Source organism: Dermochelys coriacea, chromosome 20, assembly GCF_009764565.3.
Source record: "Dermochelys coriacea isolate rDerCor1 chromosome 20, rDerCor1.pri.v4, whole genome shotgun sequence".
Taxonomy (NCBI): Eukaryota; Metazoa; Chordata; order Testudines; family Dermochelyidae; genus Dermochelys; species Dermochelys coriacea.
In genome coordinates this window covers 5372095-5392561 of record NC_050087.2, presented here as the reverse complement: position 1 = coordinate 5392561, position 20467 = coordinate 5372095, and the positions used below count along the sequence as shown (strand labels likewise).

At 57.6% G+C, this 20467-nt stretch overlaps 1 protein-coding gene across 3 annotated transcripts in view; it reads left to right on the top strand.

The window, feature by feature from the left end:
* The window catches only part of SPRYD3 (SPRY domain containing 3), a 38141-nt gene extending 18710 nt beyond the window's left edge, over positions 1-19431 (top strand). For 2 of the 3 annotated variants that reach the window (XM_043506666.1, XM_038378901.2), the window contains exons 7-11: positions 5142-5291; positions 8215-8272; positions 14774-14893; positions 15419-15579; positions 16716-19431. In XM_043506666.1, the coding sequence (XP_043362601.1) occupies positions 5142-5291; positions 8215-8272; positions 14774-14893; positions 15419-15579; positions 16716-16850 (624 nt within the window). In that variant the 3' untranslated portion in view covers positions 16851-19431. The remainder of the gene's footprint in view (positions 1-5141; positions 5292-8214; positions 8273-14773; positions 14894-15418; positions 15580-16715) is intronic. The other variant, XM_038378905.2, reaches the window with a different exon arrangement.
* The last annotated feature ends 1036 nt before the right edge of the window (positions 19432-20467 follow it).

Here is a 20467-nt window from a genome sequence, read left to right as displayed (position 1 = left end):
CTCCGAATCGCAATTGCTTTAAGGCCTGGGACATGATTTTCAAATTCCCTGTGCTCTGCCTACTGCACCATGCTGCCTTTGCCTAATTTTAATAATCTCCGACTGACTAGCTTTCTGATTCTAACCGCCCGGAAAGAACAATTGGTGAAAACCACCTCTGCCCTTGGGCCAGCCTAGAAGGGCAGATTGCAGACTGTTCCTCTCCATCTTGCCACCCTTAGTGCTGAATAATTTTGCCCGTGCTAAATTCCCCCTCCCCCAATCCCTTGAATCTCTAGCCAGGGCTTTTCCGTTTTAGCTCCAGACTGTCAGGAAATGATAATGCACATAATTCACATTCTTCTCTCAGACAATCTCATTACTGACAGCCCTTGATGAAAGGCCTGGTTTGGGTGCTCCGGTTGGCTGGGAGGGGGAGGTAGAGGTCAGTTTTATCATGTCTGTCTGTTCCAAAAAGTTGGTTGTCTTGGAATTTTTGTCATCTGCGCCCCAGTCGCCCCGTGCTGTCTCCCCACACACGCTCCCCGTCCTGTGCACGGGCCTCTTTCTTTTTCCAAACCCAGCTGCCTGCTAGGAAGCATCCTTTGAAGGGAAGCTGGCAAGGGTGGCCCCTTAAGAAGCCCTGCTGGGATTATGGGCTGATTCCCTCCCGTCCCACTTGCCTCCCTCCCTGCCCATGGCAAAGGATTCTTAGGCTTGTCCATACAGGGACTCCCTGGAACCTTCATCCATCAAGTCAAGATGCCATTCAGCAATATGAGAGAGACCAGGTGGGCATGTGCCCTCTCCTCACACCAGGTCTCTCCCCCCCCCCCCCCACCCCAGCCCCCAGTTGAGAACTCATGCCTAGGTGACCAGCCAGCATGGGACTGCCTTTCCAGAGGGGCACTATGTTCAACCTGCCTACGCACTCAGCGGGCTGCCTGAGCCACTCTCCAGCTTTGTGCCTTGTTCCTCGTTCCTCGGAGGGGTGGGGGGGGGGCCTTCTCAGACTTGTCCTCGATCCTTGCAGTGCCTTTTTCCTGGCTCAGCGCCACCCCCGTCAAACCAGGGAGGAGCTGCGCTTGCCCATCGCAGCTTGGGATCCACTCCATTGTGCTCTGCACTTGGAGGCTTCCAAATTATAGCTCTTTAAGGCCTGAAGTGTCTTTGTGTGATCATTTCCTTGAGCTCCAGCAGCGACCAAGCTATTGAGAGTCCTGTCACTCACTCTCTGAGCAGAGATTGCTTCTGAACCCTGCAGAAGACACGGCTTATGGATGCGGCTATCATCGTTGCTTAGCACAAAGAGCGTTCCCAGCTCCACTGGGGGCGAGGTAAATGCATTGTTGTATGGGTGTATGGCCATGGAATGGGGCACGAGGGAGGCTGGAGGGTGCACTTTGAGCTGGAGCGCAGTGGCGTGGGTTGGGAGGGATTGTGTAGGGCTGGGAGGAGTCCCTGTTGATGTTGGATGGCACAGGGTGGGGCTGGATGGCATGGGCTGGTAGCCACTACTCAAAGAGTCTGTTATTCAGATGATGCCTTACTAGCTTTAAAGCAGCTAATTAAAAGGGGATTAAGGTATTTTGTGGGCAGCACCGCTGGGTGAATCACCGCCGCTGCCATGGCGCTGGGTAAACAATGCCCCCCTCCGGTCTCCAGGAGGGGCGTGCATGCCAGCACCTTTGCTGGGGCAAGTCGCAGCCGAGGGGCGTGAGCTGCTGGTGGGAAGCTTCCCATCTGGGAAGGTCTCCAGGGCCAGGGGACCCTACTGGTGGGAGCCAAGCCTGCCCCTAGAAAGGGGGCACCCAAGCAGGCTCTGGGGTGCCAGCACTGGGGTCTGAAGGCATCTTCCCAAAGATTCAGGGCAGCAGCAAGCCTGGCACCTCCCATGCTAGGGGTCAGAGGTCAGGATCCTACAACCCTTGAGCTCTGTGGCTGTTCAGCTGGGTGCTGCTAGCCTGTGGGGCAGGCTGTGCTGGTGGTTTTTGTGTTGTGAGCATCCCCAGAGCCCATTTCCCTCCCCAGGTTTTAGGGAATGGGGTGGGGAGGAGAAGCCACCAAAGGGTCTGACTGTGCCCCCAACCTGGAAAGCCCCTGGAAATGTTGCCCCCCCAAATCCAGCTTGGATTAGGTCTGGAGAAGCTTCCAGGGGATGGGAATTGAAAACCACACAGGGAAATCTTCCCCTACTGCCCTTCCCTCACCGAAAGGGGGTTCCGCCATTGACTTCAGGGGAGCCAAGGTTCCCCCCAGATGCCTTGAGGCCCCCCGCCTCAAGAGCTTTGGAGTTGCTTTGTAAGATGCCAGCTGTCCTGCACAAAGAGTGGAGCCATAGGACTGGAATGGTCACTGAGGTTACGCCCGGTTTTCTGGGAGCCCCATCACATCATCCTGGCCAGAAATGGATCAGGCTCCATCTTCAGACGCCGTAGGGCTCTTGCCCCCAACCCTTCCTACTGAGGCTGCAAACCTCCTCCTGTTCTCCAGCCTCAGTCGCTCCCTGGCCAGTTTATTCCCATTTGTTCTTGTGACAGCGTTGTCCTTTGGCTCCTCAAGCTCTTCCCCCTTCCCGGTGTAATTTACTGAGAGCAGTCGGATCCCCTTCAGCCTTCGTCTGGCTGAGCAAGCCAAGCCCCTTCTGTCTCCTCTTGTGAGATCAGCTCCGTTCCCCTGGTCAACCTAGTGGCTCTTCTCAGCATGTGCTCCAATTTGAATGCCGTCCTATGGCTTGGAGCACATGCTCTGGTTGTATATTGCAGCAGAACTAGCTGAGGGAGGATTGTGGAGGGGTGAGGGCTGTAGCCTGGGGATTGGGACACCCAGGTTCAATTCCTGGCTTTGCCACACACTTCCTGTGTGACTGAGGGCAAGTCACTTAGTGTCTGTGTGCCTCAGTTCATGGCTATTGGGGGGGAAAAACTGCCCCCCCTCGCAGCAGGGTTAGGAGGTTAAATACATTGACAAGTGTGATATGCCCAGATGCTGCGGTTATGGACGCTGTGTTTGTACCTACAGTGGATCGATTAGAGCATGGGGGGGAAAAAAGTCCCTGGCTCTGAGCAAGCTCCTGGTTCTGCACAGCTGGGTGTCCCCACAAACCCCTGGCCCTTCTGCATCTCCCCCAGTGTTTTAGAGCAGTTGCTGTGCCCAGGAAACCTGTCCTCTTCACGTAATGGTGAGCAGGCTCCTTCCCATCAGCCTGTAGGACCAGCTCCTGGTCTGGTGCTGTCATTGACCCCTGTCTGGATGCCACATGCATGCATAATGTGCAGCCATGTACGTTATCTGCTGTTCTAATCAACGGAGCTGACGTGCTCTTTTATGTGATCCTACGTAAGTATTCTTCTCTTCTAAGCTTGCTTTCTTCCAGCAGGGGAACGTTTACAGTCTCTTTCCAGTGTTGTTCCTTGTCAAGGAGTGACCCGAGCTGACTTCGTCTTCCAGAGCCTCGTGCTGATTTTATTTTGGTGCTTAAATGGATGAGCAGTTCTCAGAATCCCGTGGCAATGCAGCGACTGAGTGGAAAAATGTAAACCACTGACCCTTTCCATGGCTTGGCAGGAGCCAGCAAATATTGGTTCAACATGCAGTCGGGCTCTGAGATGCGGGGTGGGGGAGCTAAAATGGACAAGATGCTTTGGGACTGGTACAAACTAATGTCAGCTCCAGCTGTCGGGCAGTTTGTGTGTAGTTTTCTTGATCGCCAGGCCTTTGACGTCGTGTGTCGGCTCTTGCCACTCTGATCTTGTGAGTGTAAATAAGACTTTCTTTTCCTAAGAGATGAGCCCAGGCAGCCCTGGGGAGCAAAGGAGGGTGTGAGGTTGTCTAGTTTATGATCCCTGAAGGGATATTTTTCCACGCAGCTGCGTTAGGTGGGACAAGGGCCCGGCTTGCTGGAGGCAGGAAACAAAAGCTGATGTCTGTGAAGCAACAATTGGAATGTCGGGCGCTGTCCAAAGAAAACCTCGTGACATAGGGCTTGCCTCATGAATCTGCAAAGCTCCCGGCCTTGTAAACATCCCCTTCTCCTCCTAAAAAACCCAGATTTTGCAATTCCCTCTGGATCCCTAGAGCAACTGGGACAGAAAATGCAGCTTTCTTCTCTCTCCTCCCCACCTTCCCAAAGTTAGCCAGATCCCAAGCGAGATCAGTTTAACTCAGTCTGTACTACTGGGACACGATCTAGGTTTTTCTCTCCAACAGAAGCTGTTTCTTCTAATGACTCCCCTTTCCTCCCCAACCCCAGGGCTTTTCGGGGATGGCTGGCTCTCTTGAGGAGTTGGCTATGGGGTGTTCTGGGTGATTTGGTGGGAGGTAGGAGGTAGCCTAGAACAGCTGTCGTTGCAGGGTTGTCCCTGGCTTGTTTGAAAGGACTGAGTGGACTCTTTCTGCTTCCTAGAAGATGCTTCTCTGTATCCCAAGGGGGACAAGGCCTGACATGCTCTTTTATGTGACCCTGGGCCAGGCGAGCAGGTTGGCTGGCTTCTGTCACTTCCTTCCCTCTTCTGTTGAAACTTACCAAGCTTCAGTTCTGAAATCTGTCTGAGCTCCCCCTCCCCAGTGTTGGGGGCATAAATCCCTCCCACTGGGCGGAGCTAGATCACTATATAACAAAGCCAGACTGAGTGACCCCACCCATAGGGCTGCAGAGACCCAGCTGGTCTCCTTCCATACAGGCTGTTCCATAAGCCATTCAGTTCACCTTGAAGCGTCACCCATTTAAACTGGGCCGGAGAGCTGAGTGGCATTCTCCTTCGCTCCCTGCCGGGCTACGAAACACTCCCAGGCTGGGGACAGATGGAACCTGCAGCCCAGGTTCCCCCGGGTCACTTGTGCAGTGCAGACAGCAGCAGGGCCTGCTCTGTGGCCATGCAGGGGACCTTTCCAGGGCAAACAATTGATCATTCTGTAGGTCAGGGGTTTCCTACCTATGAATTGTGAACAGGTGCCTGGGGGGGTGGACTCACCCCGTCCTTCCTGAATTGCTAAGAGAGGGGAGGGTGTCCTGGTTATCTGGGAGTTGGATCCTGGGTGAGGAACTGGGAATGTGTTGGCATGGGAAAGGTGAGAACTGCCGCCATAGGAATCCCTGCCTTGTGGGTCTCCAGTGCCACGTCTGCTCTCAGAGGCTGACTCCGATCTCCTGTTCTCTGCAGCTCCTGGAGTACGTGGGCAAGGGGAAGAGCATCATCGATGTTGGGCTGGCCCAGGCAAGGCACCCCTTGAGCACCAGGAGCCACTACTTTGAGGTGGAGATCGTAGACCCTGGGGAGAAGTGCTATATCGCACTAGGCCTGGCCCGGAAGGTAAAGCCACTGCAGGGAAAGTGCCCTCTGGATGGGTCCCGCGCATCTGTCCGATTTGTGTGTCTGTCCGTGAGCCTGCTGATAGCAAGAGTGGTTTGAGGTGGGGCTTCGGAGACCAGGTTGTTCTGAGGAGATCTCCCATCCGTGGGATGACCCAGCCTGACCCTGTTCAGCTTCCACGAGGTGCCCTGATCATTACATAAACTGCATGTTTTATTATTGTGCCTATTTATTAAAAGCCCCTTCCCAGGCACTCCCCCTGCCCCCCAGCAGGTGACTGATCTAACCAGGCCCATTTCTCTTTGCGAGGTCTCACCTGATTGTGGCGTAGGAACCACCCTGTATGCTGCGCTGCCTCCCCCTCGAGAATGCAAACCACCCCCTGTCCCTTTCCTGTCAAACGCAGCAATCTGTTTCTGTGTTTGTCCTGACATGTGGTCTGGATTCACGCACTCATGTTCGTCTCCTGGGTGATGCAGCGCATTCCCTGCCCCTGCTGCTGCTAGCGTTTCTCATGGCACATCAGGCTTGCCAGGTCCAGTCTCTGTGTGAGAGCTGGCCCTGGGGTTAGTGGGACCCATGTTGCCAGGTCCCCTTCTCTTGCCAGGTCAGCTACTGTTTACAGGGGTCTGCTTGTTACCTCTTGTGCCTTGTCTGATGACAACCTACGAGTGAGGCTGCCAGGACAGCCCTAATCTGGGACAGTGAGTGATTGGAAACTGCTCTGCGGGCACTATGTGAAATGAGGGGTGGGCTCTCGGTTCAGTTCCTAGTGAGGGAGTGTCTGCATTGCAACGGGCACCTCTGATGACATTCTCCGTGGAGACCATGTAAAGCTGGGTCCGCACTTAGGTTTTGCTGTGTTAACTGTGTCGGCTTTGCCCCCTAACTTATTCCGGTTCGGAGAAGCGAAATAAGCGATACCTGCATAAGCAGTTTTTATACTGGGATAACTCTCTACACTAGGCTTTTGCCAGCATAACCGCGTTGGCAAAAACCTACCTTGATGGCAGTAACTCTGCCGCTCAAACGTCTAAGAGCAGGTCTGGCCTAACGAATGAGACCAGCACAGACCCTCTTAGGCACCTTCTTCCCTAAGAGAGAAGGTGTTTTCTGTTCCCGGGTCTGCCACTGGCCTGCAAAGTACTTCCCCCGCCCCCCTCCATGCCTCAGTTTCTCCATCTGTAATGTGGGGGCAATGATACCTCTTTGGAAAGCGCTTTGGGATAAGAGCTAGGGATGATGATTGGAGATTAAGATGAGTTGATGAGAGGTAAGCGCTGAGGAAAGACCACACTGTTTGTAGTTTTCACATGAGTTGGTTGGCGGGTTGCGTTTGGGAACGAAGAGGGGAACCTGTCCATGGCCAGACCTCAAAAGAAGCTGCCCCTCCACTCAGAAGAGAGGACTCAAAATCATTAACAGGGCAACAACGTGCCTGGGTAAATGGCCAGGAAGGAAGTGCCCCTGGGCTGGGAAGGAGCCAGAAGCGACCCCGTCTAATCCTGCTGTTCCTTGCCCGCTTTTGCTGGAGCTGGAATGCGGCAAACAGGTGGAAATGGGCGCTTGTGTCCAGCGGTCTCTTGGGGGCAGGCCAGGTTGAGTGTGACAAGCCATGCTGGGTCACAGCATTGTCAGCTGGAAACCCTAAATTCCATCTACCCCTTGTACTGGTTTGGTCCCTGTCACCATAATATCGTCACGTCACGACCTTCCATGTATTTAACCCCACGCGCCCCTAACCCTAGCCCCATTGTACAGATGGGGAACAAGCACAGAGAGACTGAGTCCGTTTAAACTGTTCCCTAAACTTTGATCTGTGGGACCAGGGCTTGTGGAGTTGGGATTTCTTGAGTGTCAGCACTGCGTTGTGAACCTGGGTTTGCAGCTGCTGGACCCGGGTCTTAGCCATGCTAATGCATCTGCGCTGCGCTGCGCTGCACGGACCTTCTGACTCAGGGCTGCAGCTTGGCAAGCACCCACGCTGCTAAAAGACAGGGCTTGGAGCCAAGTCTCAGTGGAACTCTGGCTCTGAGGGCTTAGCTCCCTGAATCAGACTGATTTGTGTGTGGACAGAAAGGGGGCTTCAGAGCCCAGGTTCAGTGTGTAGTGTAGACATGCCTGGGTGACTTGTCCAAGGAGCAGCCACTTGACTAAGTTCCAGGTTTGCGTCCTAACCAGTGGACCATTCTTCCTGTCTGATGTCCAGCTGATATTGCTGGGACTGGCATCACCACAGCCCCTCTGAGGGATGCAACGGGCCCATCCCTGTCCTGGGTCCCCAGCCCCGTAGCGTTCCCGCTGCGTCGCTAGCCAGCGCATGCTCTGTACTGGGCTGGGCCACGGTGGAGCAAGTTGCTGCGTAGGTCCCAGGAGCATCTTTCAAACAGGCGCCAGAAAGCTCTGGGAAGCAGGTAGCTCCGAGTCACCCTTGCCGGTGCTGGTTGGCCTGCTGTTAGCCTTGGCAGCCTTCGGGCAGGCTTCCCTCATCCCCAGTGGTTTGGGATTGGTCTCGGTGCAGTGCATCCTCATTCGTTGAGCTGCAGCCGTCTAATCCCAAGGGATTTACCTGCCGGTGAGTCATGGACCCGAGGCAGGCCATGCCACGGCCTCCCAATTAACTCTCTCATGGGCCAAGTGCTCTGATTGCACAGGGGCTGGTTCCCCTCCCCTTCCTGAAGCCAAGCGAGTCACAGCCTCGATCGGGGATGGCGAGAGGGGGCATGCCGTGGCGCCAGGGATGTGGCTGCGGGGGTGGGGGATGTGTCTGCTGTGCTTTTACAGCTGGATTTTCCATCTCAGCCCAAGGCCAAAGGCAAACTCCCATTTTATAGGGAAAAATTTTAGCAATTCCCACCGCTGGGACTCTAGGTGATAATCGGAGAAGTCATGAGACCCACCCTCCCTCCTTTCTCTGCCCTAGGACTACCCGAAAAACCGCCATCCCGGCTGGAGCAGAGGATCTGTGGCCTACCATGCAGGTGAGCGAGGCAGGACTGAAATGGGGATGAATCTAAGTCTCTGGCCAGACCCCAAAGGAAGCTGTCCCTTCCCAGTTTAACCATGCACTCCCCGAATGCAGAAGCATCACCCACGGGCAGCCACTGGCAGTCATGCAGTGCACACAATTTGGGGGACAGGGGAAGTGTCACTCTTCCAACACTGGACACCAAGCTGTTAGTGGGGGAGTTTTCAAAAAGCAGCTAAGAGAGTTAGGTGTATAAATGCGCCTGGGGCTTGTGCGCTGAACATTTGCAGGAGCTTTTGAAAATGTCTTTCATGTCAAAGGGTCTGGCTTTCGTTCTGCTCTGGGGGCAGCCTCTCAGCTGTGGGGTCTGGATCATGAGTGGAAAAGTCCAGGGATTGGCAGCCCACCAGAGCAGCTGGGCTTCTGTTGTCTCAGAAGCTCAAGGCTGCATGTTTCCAAGCTATCTGAGAGGCGTGGAGGCCTGATGCTTTTTAATTTCAAACAGGAACTCGGTATCTCAGCGTCTTGGCCTGGATTGATTTCCAGCGAGGCCCGGTGTTTGGTCCCAAGTTTATCAGCCGGGAAAGCTGGTTAATGCTCAGGTCACAGGTAGCTCCACTTGCTTACACCCCGCTGGTTACTGCTGCCATATCTGCCCATCTCCGGCTTGCTTTGGATGATGGTGGTTCTCTTAGCTCTGAGTCCTCTCATGCTGTGGGCTGGATCCAGTCAGACCCACTGCACTCCAGCAGGGATGGGGGATGAGTTATTTCCACTAGGGCCTCAGTTCATCTGGCTGTTGCCTTCCAATCTTCTTACGTTGAAGCTGGCCTGTCCCCTTTCTACTGTCAGACTCTCCTCTGGGTCTTTGATGCTGGTTTCTGCCTGCTTTGAATTTAGCCCACATTAATCTGCACCCCAGGAAGAACAGCGAGCCATTATTAATTTACAAAGTACCCAAACATGCAGCAGCCCTCAGTGGGTTGTCTATAGCAGGGGTTGAATCTGGAACTCTTGGTCTCAAATCGTGAGCCTCTCCTGCCTGAGCTAACAGACCGTAGAGTCTCCTCTTCTTGTGTGTGATCCAGTCAGTGGGGACAGTCACCCGGTGTAAGGGTGGGTTATAGTAACATCCCCACTACTGACTCTGCTCACGAAGAGCAGTTCTCACCCAGCCCGTGTATGGAAGCTGGGCTCAAGCACTGAGGGCTGCAGGCCCGAGTGTGGACACGTTCCCCCTCCCAGGGCTCATGATAAGCATGAGCCGAGGCTGGCTCTTGTGTTGCTCGCTGTGAAAGCCCAGGGGACTAGCGGGTGCTCAGCACCAGGCTCTTAGGCAGAGCAGTCGGCCAGGGATCTGGAGGTCGGACTCCCTGGAGCCTCCAGCTGCCTTTCCTTAGAGGGTCAGATGAGGTTCTGTGGCCTGCGATGTGCAGGAGGTCAGAATAAATGATCACCGTGGTCCCTTCTGACCTTAAAATTGACGAGTACAGCGAGATCCGGGGTTTCCCTCTTGGCGCCGTGTCTGCTCCACTGGGCCAGAAGGAGCTGGCAGTCTGGCTAGCTGAAGAGTGGGGTTCTCTCCCCTGCCTTGGACTGTAATGCTGGCTTTCGGCTGATCCCCATCAGCTGAAAATTAGCTACGAGCATGCTGAGCCAGCTGTCCCACTGTGGCTGCTCCCGGCCAGCACGCTCCACCAGCTGGGAGCTGAACAGCTGCTGAGTGCAGGGTCGGTCCTGGGGGCTTGTTCCTGTGACCTGCTGCCTCTGTGGCTGCCTAGAGCTTTTGGAGGTGCTCGCTGCAAAGACCAGCTCCTGCTCTGATCATACTGGCCTTTGTTACCCAACCCACAGGGCTGTAATTGTCCGTGCTGAACCTCTCTCTAGGGGCCCCTGGGCCTGATCCCTGGATGTAAAGCAGCATAGCTGCTCCGAAGTCAGTCGTGTGACACTGGCCGGGCATCAGGCCAAGTGTGTGTAACCACACAAGCAGATCTCCAAGGAGCCACTTGGCAGATCAGAGCCACAGTGCTTGGAGCCAGGTGGCTGCTTGGCTCGGGGGATGGCTTTGGAGCGCCACCTGCATCTGCTGTTGCCCAGGCTCAGCCATGCTTTCGGGAAGGGTGTTGAAAAGATTTAGGTGATGCTGCTAGTCCAGCAGCAGAGCTCCAAGCGTTTTACAGAGGAGGGCAGTAGCCTTGTATGACAGATGGGGAAACTGAGGCATGGGGCGGGGAAGTGGATTTTCCCAAGGTCATCCAGCGGCAGAGCTGGGAATAGAGCCCAGGTCTCTTGAGAGTCCCATCTAGGGCTCTACATGCAAGACCACAAGCTGCTGAGGGCAGGATTTTTACAACCAACTGTGCCTGGGTGTTTTCAACATCTCTGCTTGAGTCAACCAGTTATGGGCTCCCAAGCCCCGGTTCAGGAGCCCCATTGCCACCATCTAGTGGTGATGGGGGTTTGTCTGCAGGTGCCTTGGTGGTAGCCTGACCTCTTCCTTTCCCTGGCCTAGGTCAACCCTTCAGTCTTGGCTCTTAGCAGCAGAGGCACTGTTGATGCAGTCTCAGCCCTTAGTGGATGATCGAGGCCTGGTCACCGTAATCCTACCGGGTCCTCTGGCTCCAAGACAGCAGGGCTGGGAGCCTTGGGGCCCTTCCCTCAGGATTGAAGTTGTTGGGAGCTGTCCCCACCCCCGTTCCGCATTCCCTCCCTTCCGTCCGTGGGCAGTCCGACCTTCTGGGCCGCGCTCCCTTTCTGCCTGATTTAAGGATTTTATTTTCTCTGTCTGACTTGTCTCTCTGAAGGAAAAGCTGTAAACGCTTTTGGTTCCTGGTGGTTTCTTTCCAGTGCTCGGCGCCAGGGGAACATTCAAATTCCCATCCAAGTATTCGATCTGCTGCCTCCCACTTCCCTTCGCTGGCGACTTCACCTTCCTCCTCCTCCTCTTCCTGGAAAAATTCTTCCCCCACCTTTTTTCCCTTCGTGTTACCCAGCCTTTGCTGTGCCAGCTGCTGCTCTGAGCTGCCATAACCTCTGGCAGACACGGGCGCTCCATGGAACCACAACAAAGCCACTCAATCAGTCCTGCCCCGGGGGAATTTCCGGGCAGCAGAGCCCAGGCTAGGAGGTAGCAATGCAGACGGGCAAGAGCATCTCTTAACCGCTCGTGCTGCGGGCGAGTGGAGGAGGTCCCACGTGGGTTGGGGGGGAGAGTCTGAAGAAGCGAGGGGCAGTGACCCAGCCCTAAACTCCCTCATGGGCTCCTGTTCATTGTGTGACCCTCTCCCTCCATCCCTGGCTCCCGCCACCTCCCTGGTTTGTGGCTGGCTGGCGAATCGAGGGCACTCTCTCTTGTTTTGCTGCCTATGAGTGTCCGGCTCCGGCTCTCATCACCTTCCTTATGGCACAGAGCTATCTCGGACACTCCCCTCCCCATCTCTGCCAGGGCTGTGGCTGGCGTGAGCTGAAGGCATCCATGAGGAGTGCGGGAGGCCTCGATGGAGGCCAGCCGCCCTGTGGCTCGGTCACAAGCAGAGATCTTCAGCCTGCAGTGCCCGGCTCGCTCTCTTGGGCTGGTGGGTCTTTGCAGAGGCCTTGCTCCTTCCTGGCCTATCGTCTTTCTCTCCCCCGGGTTGGGCTGGCTAGCCGAGGGCAGCTGAACGTTGCTACCCATGGTGAGCATTGCAGCGGAGTGCCTGGGGAGGTGCCAAGATGCCCCAGTGCCAGGCCAGCTCTCAAACAGTCGAGCATGGGGTGCAGACGGGTGAATGAGGGGCAGAGGCAGCTGCTGTGACCCACTTGCATCCAGGTTTCCCAGCTCCCTTTGGCCACGTTGTCCTTTCCCCGGCAGCCCCAGCCAGTCGCTCATGGCTCCAGCCCGGCCTCCCCCACCCCCATTTTGGATCTTGTCTCGTAGCTGGAGCTCAGCTGCCTGGCCGGCAGCCCCAGCGCAGTCTGAGTTGGGTTTGGCGAGCCTGATGGCTGGGTGCCTGGACTCGAATAGCTGACTGAAGTTGCAGCACAGTCTAGGGTGCTGGGAAGCGGCAGACCTGGGTTCTAGTACCGGCTCTGCCTCGACCTGCTCGGTGAACCGGGAGAAGCCCCTTCTCCTGGCTGTGCCTCAGTTTCCCTTCCCACTCTTTCTGTTTCGCCTGAAAGCTCTTTGGGGGAGAGGAGCTGCCTAGCCCAATGGGGCCTTGCTCTCACTTGGGTCTAATAGAAAAACCTAACCAACAAGGAGCCAGTCTCCTTCCACACTAGGACTTTTGGGAGTGAGTGGAACGCAGAGTCCAGCCAGGGCCGAGAGTGCCTGCATCTCCTGCACCCCCCGGCCGTCCAGTGCAGCCGCTGGCCTTTGTCTCTCCAGGGTTAGACCGAGGGACGCTCCCCATGCTCACAGCATGGTTCTGATGCCTGTGCCCAAGGGCTAGTCGCCATTGGGGCCCCATCGTGCTGGGCGAGGGTCGAGCTCACGGCCTCCCTTGCCCAGACCTGGGTGCGGGCATGTGTAGAACGCACCAGTTGAAGTTGCTCTGGCCCCAGCTCAGCAATGGGGGGCGCGGCGCCCCCGGAGTGGGAGCTCTGTGATGCTGGTGGGGACGGGAGGGGGCAAGGAAGAAAGGATTCCAGCCTAGCTCCGAGAGGCCAGAGGAGACGGGGGGGGAATGGAGTGGGGGTACTGAGGAGTGGGTGCATGGGACCCTGTGGGTAGGTCGAAGGAGCCAGGAGGGGAGAGCTGGGCAGCTACTGAACTGGCTGCAGCGGGTACGGGGCCAAGATCTACTGGGGGGTCTTCCCTCGGCAAGGGGGGCAGCAGCGGGCCATGGCCCCCTCGGTGCACTCTGCTGGTGCCCTGAGACGGTTGGGGAGGTTGGAAAATCTCCAGCGACTTGGTGCAGGGGATGGGGTTCTCCTGGGCTCCCTTCCACGTGGCATGAGACTGGGCTGGGTTAAGCCTTCCCTTGCCCCCGCCCCGAGTACCGTCCACCAGCAAGCCCTGCTCCCCCCCCCCCCCCAGCCTCCAGGGGTCTGTTTCCCTCTGGTTATCCCACATGCGCCCTGGTGCCCGCCCCCGCCTGTGGCAGGAGCCAGGGGATCCCCTACAAGGCGCGCTCGCTCTCGACACACAGGAATGTTTACACAGTATTATTTCCAGCTTGGGTTTCCCTGGCAACGGGGAGAAATATTTACCGCCCCTTCGCTGGGTGCATCTCCCTTGTTTGCCGAAACAACCCGCCCCCCGCCAGGCCTCCGCCTTCTGCCTGGCCCACGTGCCTCGGGGCTCCTTGGTCCACGAACCAGCTGCCCGGTGCAGGAGGCACGGCCGGGGCCCCCCTGGCTCCTTTCACGTGGGCTCCCACGCTCGGCTTCTCGCCCCTGGCACCGTCTGCTCTCTGGTACACGAGAGCCCATTCAGTGTGTGGCCCCAGCCCGGAGCTCACCCCGGTGCATCAGCTTTCTTGCAGCACTCCCGGGTCCAGGCCACGGCCGGCTGGGCACAGGGGTCTTTCAGAGCTAAGAGGGGGGTCTGGTGCCACTGGGCGTGTGGCCAGCCCCCTGGGTCTGGTCCATGGCTTGGGGGGCAGCTGATAGTACAGCCAGCTGTGGGGGCTAAGGAGGTGGGCGGGTTGGGGCTGGCAAGGGAGCTGAGATAGGGCAGGGTGAGGCGTGGAGCACTGGCACCGTGCCCTCTGAGCGATTGCTCTCCCCAGCCTGCGGTAACATGGGCGCTCGCTCTGCAATTCACAATCTCTGCACAGGGGCAGACGCTGGTAGAGACCGGGGGGGGGGGCAGAGGGGTGCGTGCAGCCCACCCCCCTCAGCTGCTGGGGAGGGGGAGTACAAGCATACCACCTCGGTAGGCAAAGTGCCGGGTAAGCGCAGCTCCCCATGCACCTATACTGGGATCACTTATAGCTGGCAACTGGTGCAGGAACCCTGCACCTCTAGGCCTGTCCTCTCCTCCATGCAGCAAAAGGCCCAGATTCCCTGGACAATCGCCTGCCCCCTGTCCCTTATTCCTGTATCCCATCCTCTAAGAGCAGCTGTTAACCTGGAGCATCTTCCCCCAGTAGCCTCTAAGTGGGGGCTGACCCGGAACCTCTTCCCCCAAAAGCCGGATGAGCTAGGATTCCTCTCGGCAAGCCTGCTCACAAATCTCTGCGTGGCCCCGCCACTAGAGGGGGGCAGAGAGCCGCACTCTGAGCGGGGTCCACCATGCCCCCCGGCTTGGCCCGTGCTCTCTCTCCTATCCTAGCCTGAGTCCAATGGCACCAGTGCAGCTGTGAGCTGTGTGGCCTGGGTATCTCCCGCCATCTCCCACTGGCGGACGTAGCGTTCTGACCCACCTGCCTCGCGGGCAGAGACCATGTTGGTTGGTGTAGACCGGTGGTGCTGCCAGGCTGGAAATCTCCCCAAAGAGTGGCCACGTCCCTGGGCATCACTCCCCTTCCCGGGCCGCCCTGCCAGGCCCCCCATGCTTAACGGCCTCTCCTCTGCCTCTTCCTTCCAGACGATGGGAAGATCTTCCACGGGAGCGGCGTGGGCGACCCCTTCGGGCCCCGGTGCTACAAGGGCGACATTATGGGCTGCGGGATCATGTTCCCGCGGGATTACATCCTCGACAGCGAAGGTGTGTGACCTGAGATCCAGTCCTGTAGCAATGAGTGTAGTGCTGAGGGCTGCAGCCAGTCCCCCAGCTTTGCCCCCGGTGATGAAACAAGACTCGGAAAAACAGGGGGGATGTGGAGCAAGGCAGCATGGTCTAAGGGGCTAGAGGCAGGAAGCCGGGATGGCGTTTCTGGCTGTGCTGCTGACCTGGCCAAGTTGCTTCACCCCCCTGGCTCAGGCCTGGTGAAGGCAGGGGCTGGCGGTCGCGGGGAACCCTGGGTGCTAGGCAGAGCTGGTGGGTGCTAGGCAGTGCCTTCACTGCGGTGGCTGGACGGGGCTGAGCAGAGGACGTGTGGTAGCAGCTCCTGGGGGGGCCTGTCAGGGGAATGAATCTGGATTGGGGGTGAGGGGTCCTTAGTGGGGTTTAATCCTCGAGCCGCTGCTACATGAGTCGAGGGGCCCAGCCTGTTGCAGAGACCCCAGCGGGTGCTCCCTGCGTGGGGTACAGCCCAGCCCCGGGGTGACCCGGCTTTCCCCACCACCCCAGGCGACAGCGACGACAGCTGCGACACCATGGACCTGAAGTCCAAGCTGCGGGGCGTGCGGAATGTCATGTACCTGCGCCAGGAGGTGGAGGAGGAGGAAGAGGAGGAGGAGGAAGAGGACGGGGAGGAGATGGAGCAGGAGCACGAAGGGAAGAAAGTGGTGGTAAGAGCTGGGCTTTGCTGGCACCTGGCTGGGGGCTGTACTGGGGGGCTGGGACAGCTTGGGGAGGGGGTGGGGCTGGGGGAACAGGCCGGGGGCATGGTTGGGGGATGTGCCGTGGGACCAGTGTGGATCAGGAGGGGGAATGCACCACGGGCTGGGGCATGGTGGGGGACATGCCTGGGGGATGACTCAGGGGAGGGAGAATTTTCCAGGGTGATTCGGGCGGGAGGGGGTGCCGAGGGGTGCTTCCATGGCACTGGGGATGTATCATGGGGCAGTTTTGCCCCATGGGGGTTTTTCTGCTTTGCATCCAGGCTGGTAGGAGCCGGAGGCCCTGCCGGGAGTGACGGGGTGGCTCTGTCTGGGGTCCTGGGACCCCACTGGCGTGACACACATTGGCACAGCTCATGGTGCTGCCATCCCATGCAATGGGCTTGAATCTGTTGGAGCTGACTGGGCAGTGCCCAGCCCCCAAGAAACTGCAGCCCCTAACCCAGGGGCCGACCGGCCTGTTCTTCCCCCTGCCCCACTGTGACCTTGGCCCAGGCCTGGGTACGAGCTGGATTTCCCTGGCCTGAGGCGCCCCCTAGTGGCTGATGCCAGCAATGCTCCCCTGTTCCAGGTGGTGCTTTCTTAGCAGTGCTGGAGAGCCGCGGACTAACCCCACTCCAACGCCTGGCTCTGCGGCCTGCTGCTGGGCTGGAATTGGCTGTACTGGAGTCCTCCTGGCTGACTGGCCTGCACCCCTGGCTTGTTCTCCCCGGGCTTTACGGCTCCTGAGCCCATAGGACGGGGTGGCTACAGCAGCAGGCCTGGGGGAGCCCGGGGGCTTGTGGCATCTAGGTTTAACAGAGGCCTGGGCAAAAAAGTGTACACGTCCAGCCGTGGTGCATGCTGGGAAGCGTCTCTGTGGGCAAAGGGGGGGGCACTTGCGGTCATTATAGATTGGGTTACTCCCAACAAGGAGCTGCTGTGGACCTTGACTGGGCATCTCGCAGTGTGGAGCTGGATGTCGTGGCTGTACTGAGTTTGGCCGGGGCTGGGGGGAGCTGCATGGGGCCCTGGGCTGGGAGGGAAGGGGCCATGTTGTGGCAGTGAAGGGGTTAACAACCTGCGGCACCGTCCTGTCCCCCCAGGTGTTCTTCACACGCAACGGGAAGATCATCGGCAAGAAGGACGCGGTGGTGCCGGTCGGCGGCTTCTTCCCCACCATTGGCATGCTGAGCAGTGGGGAGAAAGTCAAGGTGGACCTCCACCCGCTCAGCGGCTAGGAGCCAGGGGGCATATCCCGTCCGCTGCCCTGCTCTCGGGGTCAGCGCCCTCCCCATGGGGCACCCTGGGGACGTTCTCCATCACTTCAATCCCTCGCGCTTTGAGCCTCTGCCTGTAGGGGGCAGTGCTTTGTTGCTGGTGGCCGAAGTATTATCCCAGCTGGTTCCATGTGTGCCCCGCTGGGCCCTGGCGCCCGGCAGTCTGCAGTGGGAGGTTGGGTGGCTGGAGAGAGCTCTGGATGTGCCTAGTGCTGCCCCCCCAGCTCTGTACAGTGCCAGCCAGAGCACGGGGCAATCTCCTGTTTGTAGCAACTTGCCAAGCCTTGGGCCCAGCCTGTCTGTCTCAGTGTGGTGTGACATGCGGAGACAGAGGTGCCGCCTGAGGCCCAATTCCCACCCCCCCGAGTGTGGGGCTGGCCCCTTCCCCCGAGCTGGTGAGATTCCTCTTTGCTTTAATTTCCTGTCTGGCTGCTGCTCTGTTGTAGGGATCCCGGAAGCTGGGCACCCGGCTTGGGCTCTGGCTCCCACGTGAGCATGCACGAGATCTGTGCCCGCTGGGGCCTCTCCCCTTACCACGGACGGTGTTACAGCGCTGTGGCCTCCTGCCAGCCTCCGCTCTGCCTGCCCTGGTGTTGGTGAGGAATCAGGCCCCATGCAGATGCGGGTCTTGGCTGCCTCGAAGCCTCTCCCTGCTGTCCTGCGGTGCCCGAGCCTTGCCCCACTTGCTAAAGAGCCGACGTCCTGGCCTTCCTCCTCTGCCCCTCTCTGCAGCCGGCGATGGCCAACCCTCCGCCCCTCGTGCCCACGCTGGTCGCCTTATTACAGCGTCATGCAATCCCGCGGGGGGCTAGGATAGCCTGACCCATCAGCCAGGCTCCCAGGGGGCAGGGCACAGGCCGGGGGGCAGGCCAGGGTTTTGTCCCTGACCAGTGTCTCGTTCTGCCCTCTGAGCTCAGGGGCTGGGGGTATCAGGGGGAGCGAACGCTGGCTGCTGTGGGCCCTGATGTAGCGTCGGGCTGGGCCTTGAGGGGGCAGCAGCTCAGGGCCCCTTTGTGGGGGGCCACAGTCAGCACACTCCGGCTCTGCGTGGAGTGATCTCAGCTGCTCCTGACCCAGGAGACCCCTAGACCCAAGCCCATCTCCCCTCTTAGGGATCACCAGGAGGTCTGTAAGGGGCAGGGCAGATGGGTGGGTTTCTTCAGGGTAACTGGGGCTTCCCCCATTAAACAGCCCCCCCGGGCAAGCTTGGAAATTCTTGCTCCCCTGAGCCTGGTGTCAGTTAGACTGTGCCCTGTTGGCCCATCCCCCCAGCTTGGGCTTGTAGCCAGGCTCAGGGCGGCCCAGCCCGCGCTGCTCCACCCACTGTTCCCTGTGGGCCGTCCATGTGAACTGGGTCAGGGCCGCCCCCCAGTTCCGAGTCTGCCCGTGACTCCCTCTCCTACCCCTGCCCTCATCCTCCTTTGAGGGGTAGCTCCCTAGCCTGTGGCGGGGGTTCCCCTCGCTGGGCTGGAGGACGTGGTCTTCATGTTGGGTGGCACGTGGGGGTCATGGCGGGGAGGCCTATTTCCGATGCTGGGGATTGCAGGATCTGCCCCAGAGCTTACACTCACCCCCCCCCCCTCCAAGTGCTGGTGCCTGCCCTGCTGCCAATGCAGGGGCAAAGGATGGCAACAGAACCCGCCTGTACCCTCCAAGGGAAGCGGGGGCTAATGCAGTCAGGGCTTGGGCAGCCTAGTGTCTCAGCCCAGGCTGGCGGGGCTGCAGGGAGCGAGGGGGACGCTCTGAAAGGGGGACAGAGAATGAATTCAGGGGGCACGCGAGGGCTCGTTGGCAGAGTTAACGTTGGAGCAGGTTCCTTCGCTCCTCTCCTCTCTACGGCTCTCTTGGGACACCTGGGGCCAGGGCTGTGCCAACCGCGCCCAGGTGGCTGCTAGCCAATGAGAGCTGAGTCGCTGGAAGGGTCCCTCACCCCCCACCCCGCTACCACCTCTGCCTGGGCTGCCCTAGCCCTGTGATGCCAAAGCTCCCTGGGCCTACAGGGTCATGTCTGTGATGACCAGGGGGCTGGCCGTGGACCAGGTGCCACTGGGGCTTATGCTGCTCTTTCTTTGCTTAATTGTTACCAGATCTTGTGAATGTAAAAATCAGCCCCCTCCCCCTTTTTGTGTATCCCCCAGCCCAGGTCTGGGCACAGCCATTAGCTGCTAGTGGGAAATCGGCGAGCCTAGGGAGGGCTCCAGTTGTGGGACTCTCCCCTGCCAGCCTTCATATGAGAGAAGCAGCTGGGCTGCTGCTGCTGGGAGGACATGATCCCCTGGGCTGGGACCCTGCCCGGGTCCCATCTGCATGGAGCCCATCCTCCCCCCCACCCGAGATGGGGATCTCAGCAGTGCTGAGGCTGCTGCTGGCTGAAAAACCCGGACTTTGCACCTACGGGGAATCAAGTGTTTTGACCCAGCCAGGTTGAGATCCCCCAATCCCCACCTCCAGTCTGTGCTCTCCACCCTCCGACCTACACAAATGTACATACTGAGATCTTTATATACACTCAATAAAGATGGAGTTTCCATATTTATCTGTATCTGGCTCCTGGCATCTTTTGTCCTGGTTGGTGCTGCCCTGTGGCTGGCCTCGAGGGCAGCAGGGACCTGTGGCAGGCAGCTGGGCTGTGGGATGGTGGGTTGAGAATCAGGGCGGATCAATTTAAATCAGCAGTTTAAATCCTGCTTTAAATCACCAAGCCTCAGTGTAAACCATTAATTTGAATCAGCTTCTCTTTGTGTGCTTTGGTTACTTGCTAAAGAAAAGTGCATTCGCTTTGGTTTGTATAGCCCTTAAAGCAGGTTGAGTTACAGCTGAATGGAGCCTTGACGCTAGATTTGGTCCATCTTTTGGTGAGCTGGGGGGGACACTATATACATGTGATTTAGCAGGTATATAGCTTAATATTGTCCAATTATTAACCATGTTTTTAGTGTGTTAGAAAATGGTGAATGAGATATTGCTTATTCACTAGATAATTCACTTTGTGTGTCAAGCTGCATTAGGATGGTAACTGGAATTTCATTAAGCACATCAAACTGCATAGCAAATTGATTTTCATTCAACAAAACAAGCCCTTACTCCCGTGCATCGATGACCTATTGTGCCATATATATAAAGCTCCCCCTCCAAGTTGCATCCTTTCTTTATGTAGACAAGCTGCCTTTGATTTCCAAGTTTTTGCAAGAGGCTCACGGATTCAGCATATTTATTTTTTTTCAGTGTTTTAAGGGATGATAAGTCGTTTAGGCCTTTACATATTTTGTATTAAATTCAAGTATTTTAAAAAGGGGAAAAAAGTACTTTGTTACGAAAATCCATTTTTTTTTTAAATTGTTTAAAAAAAGTGTGTTTTTTTTTCCTGCCTTGTTGAGGATCCTGCTGAGTGTGGCAGCTGATTCGCTGCCCTGCCTGGTCCTGTCTTTGCCTCTGCCCCCCAGCTGGCATTCCCAGTGCCAGCTGTTCTGGGGGCATGTTGCCCTGGCCTTGGAGCCAGACTGGCTTCCTCTCCTCCTTCCCCAGGCTCCTAGAACATGCCTTAAACCAGGGTCCCATCCAAATCAGGCTGATCCAAG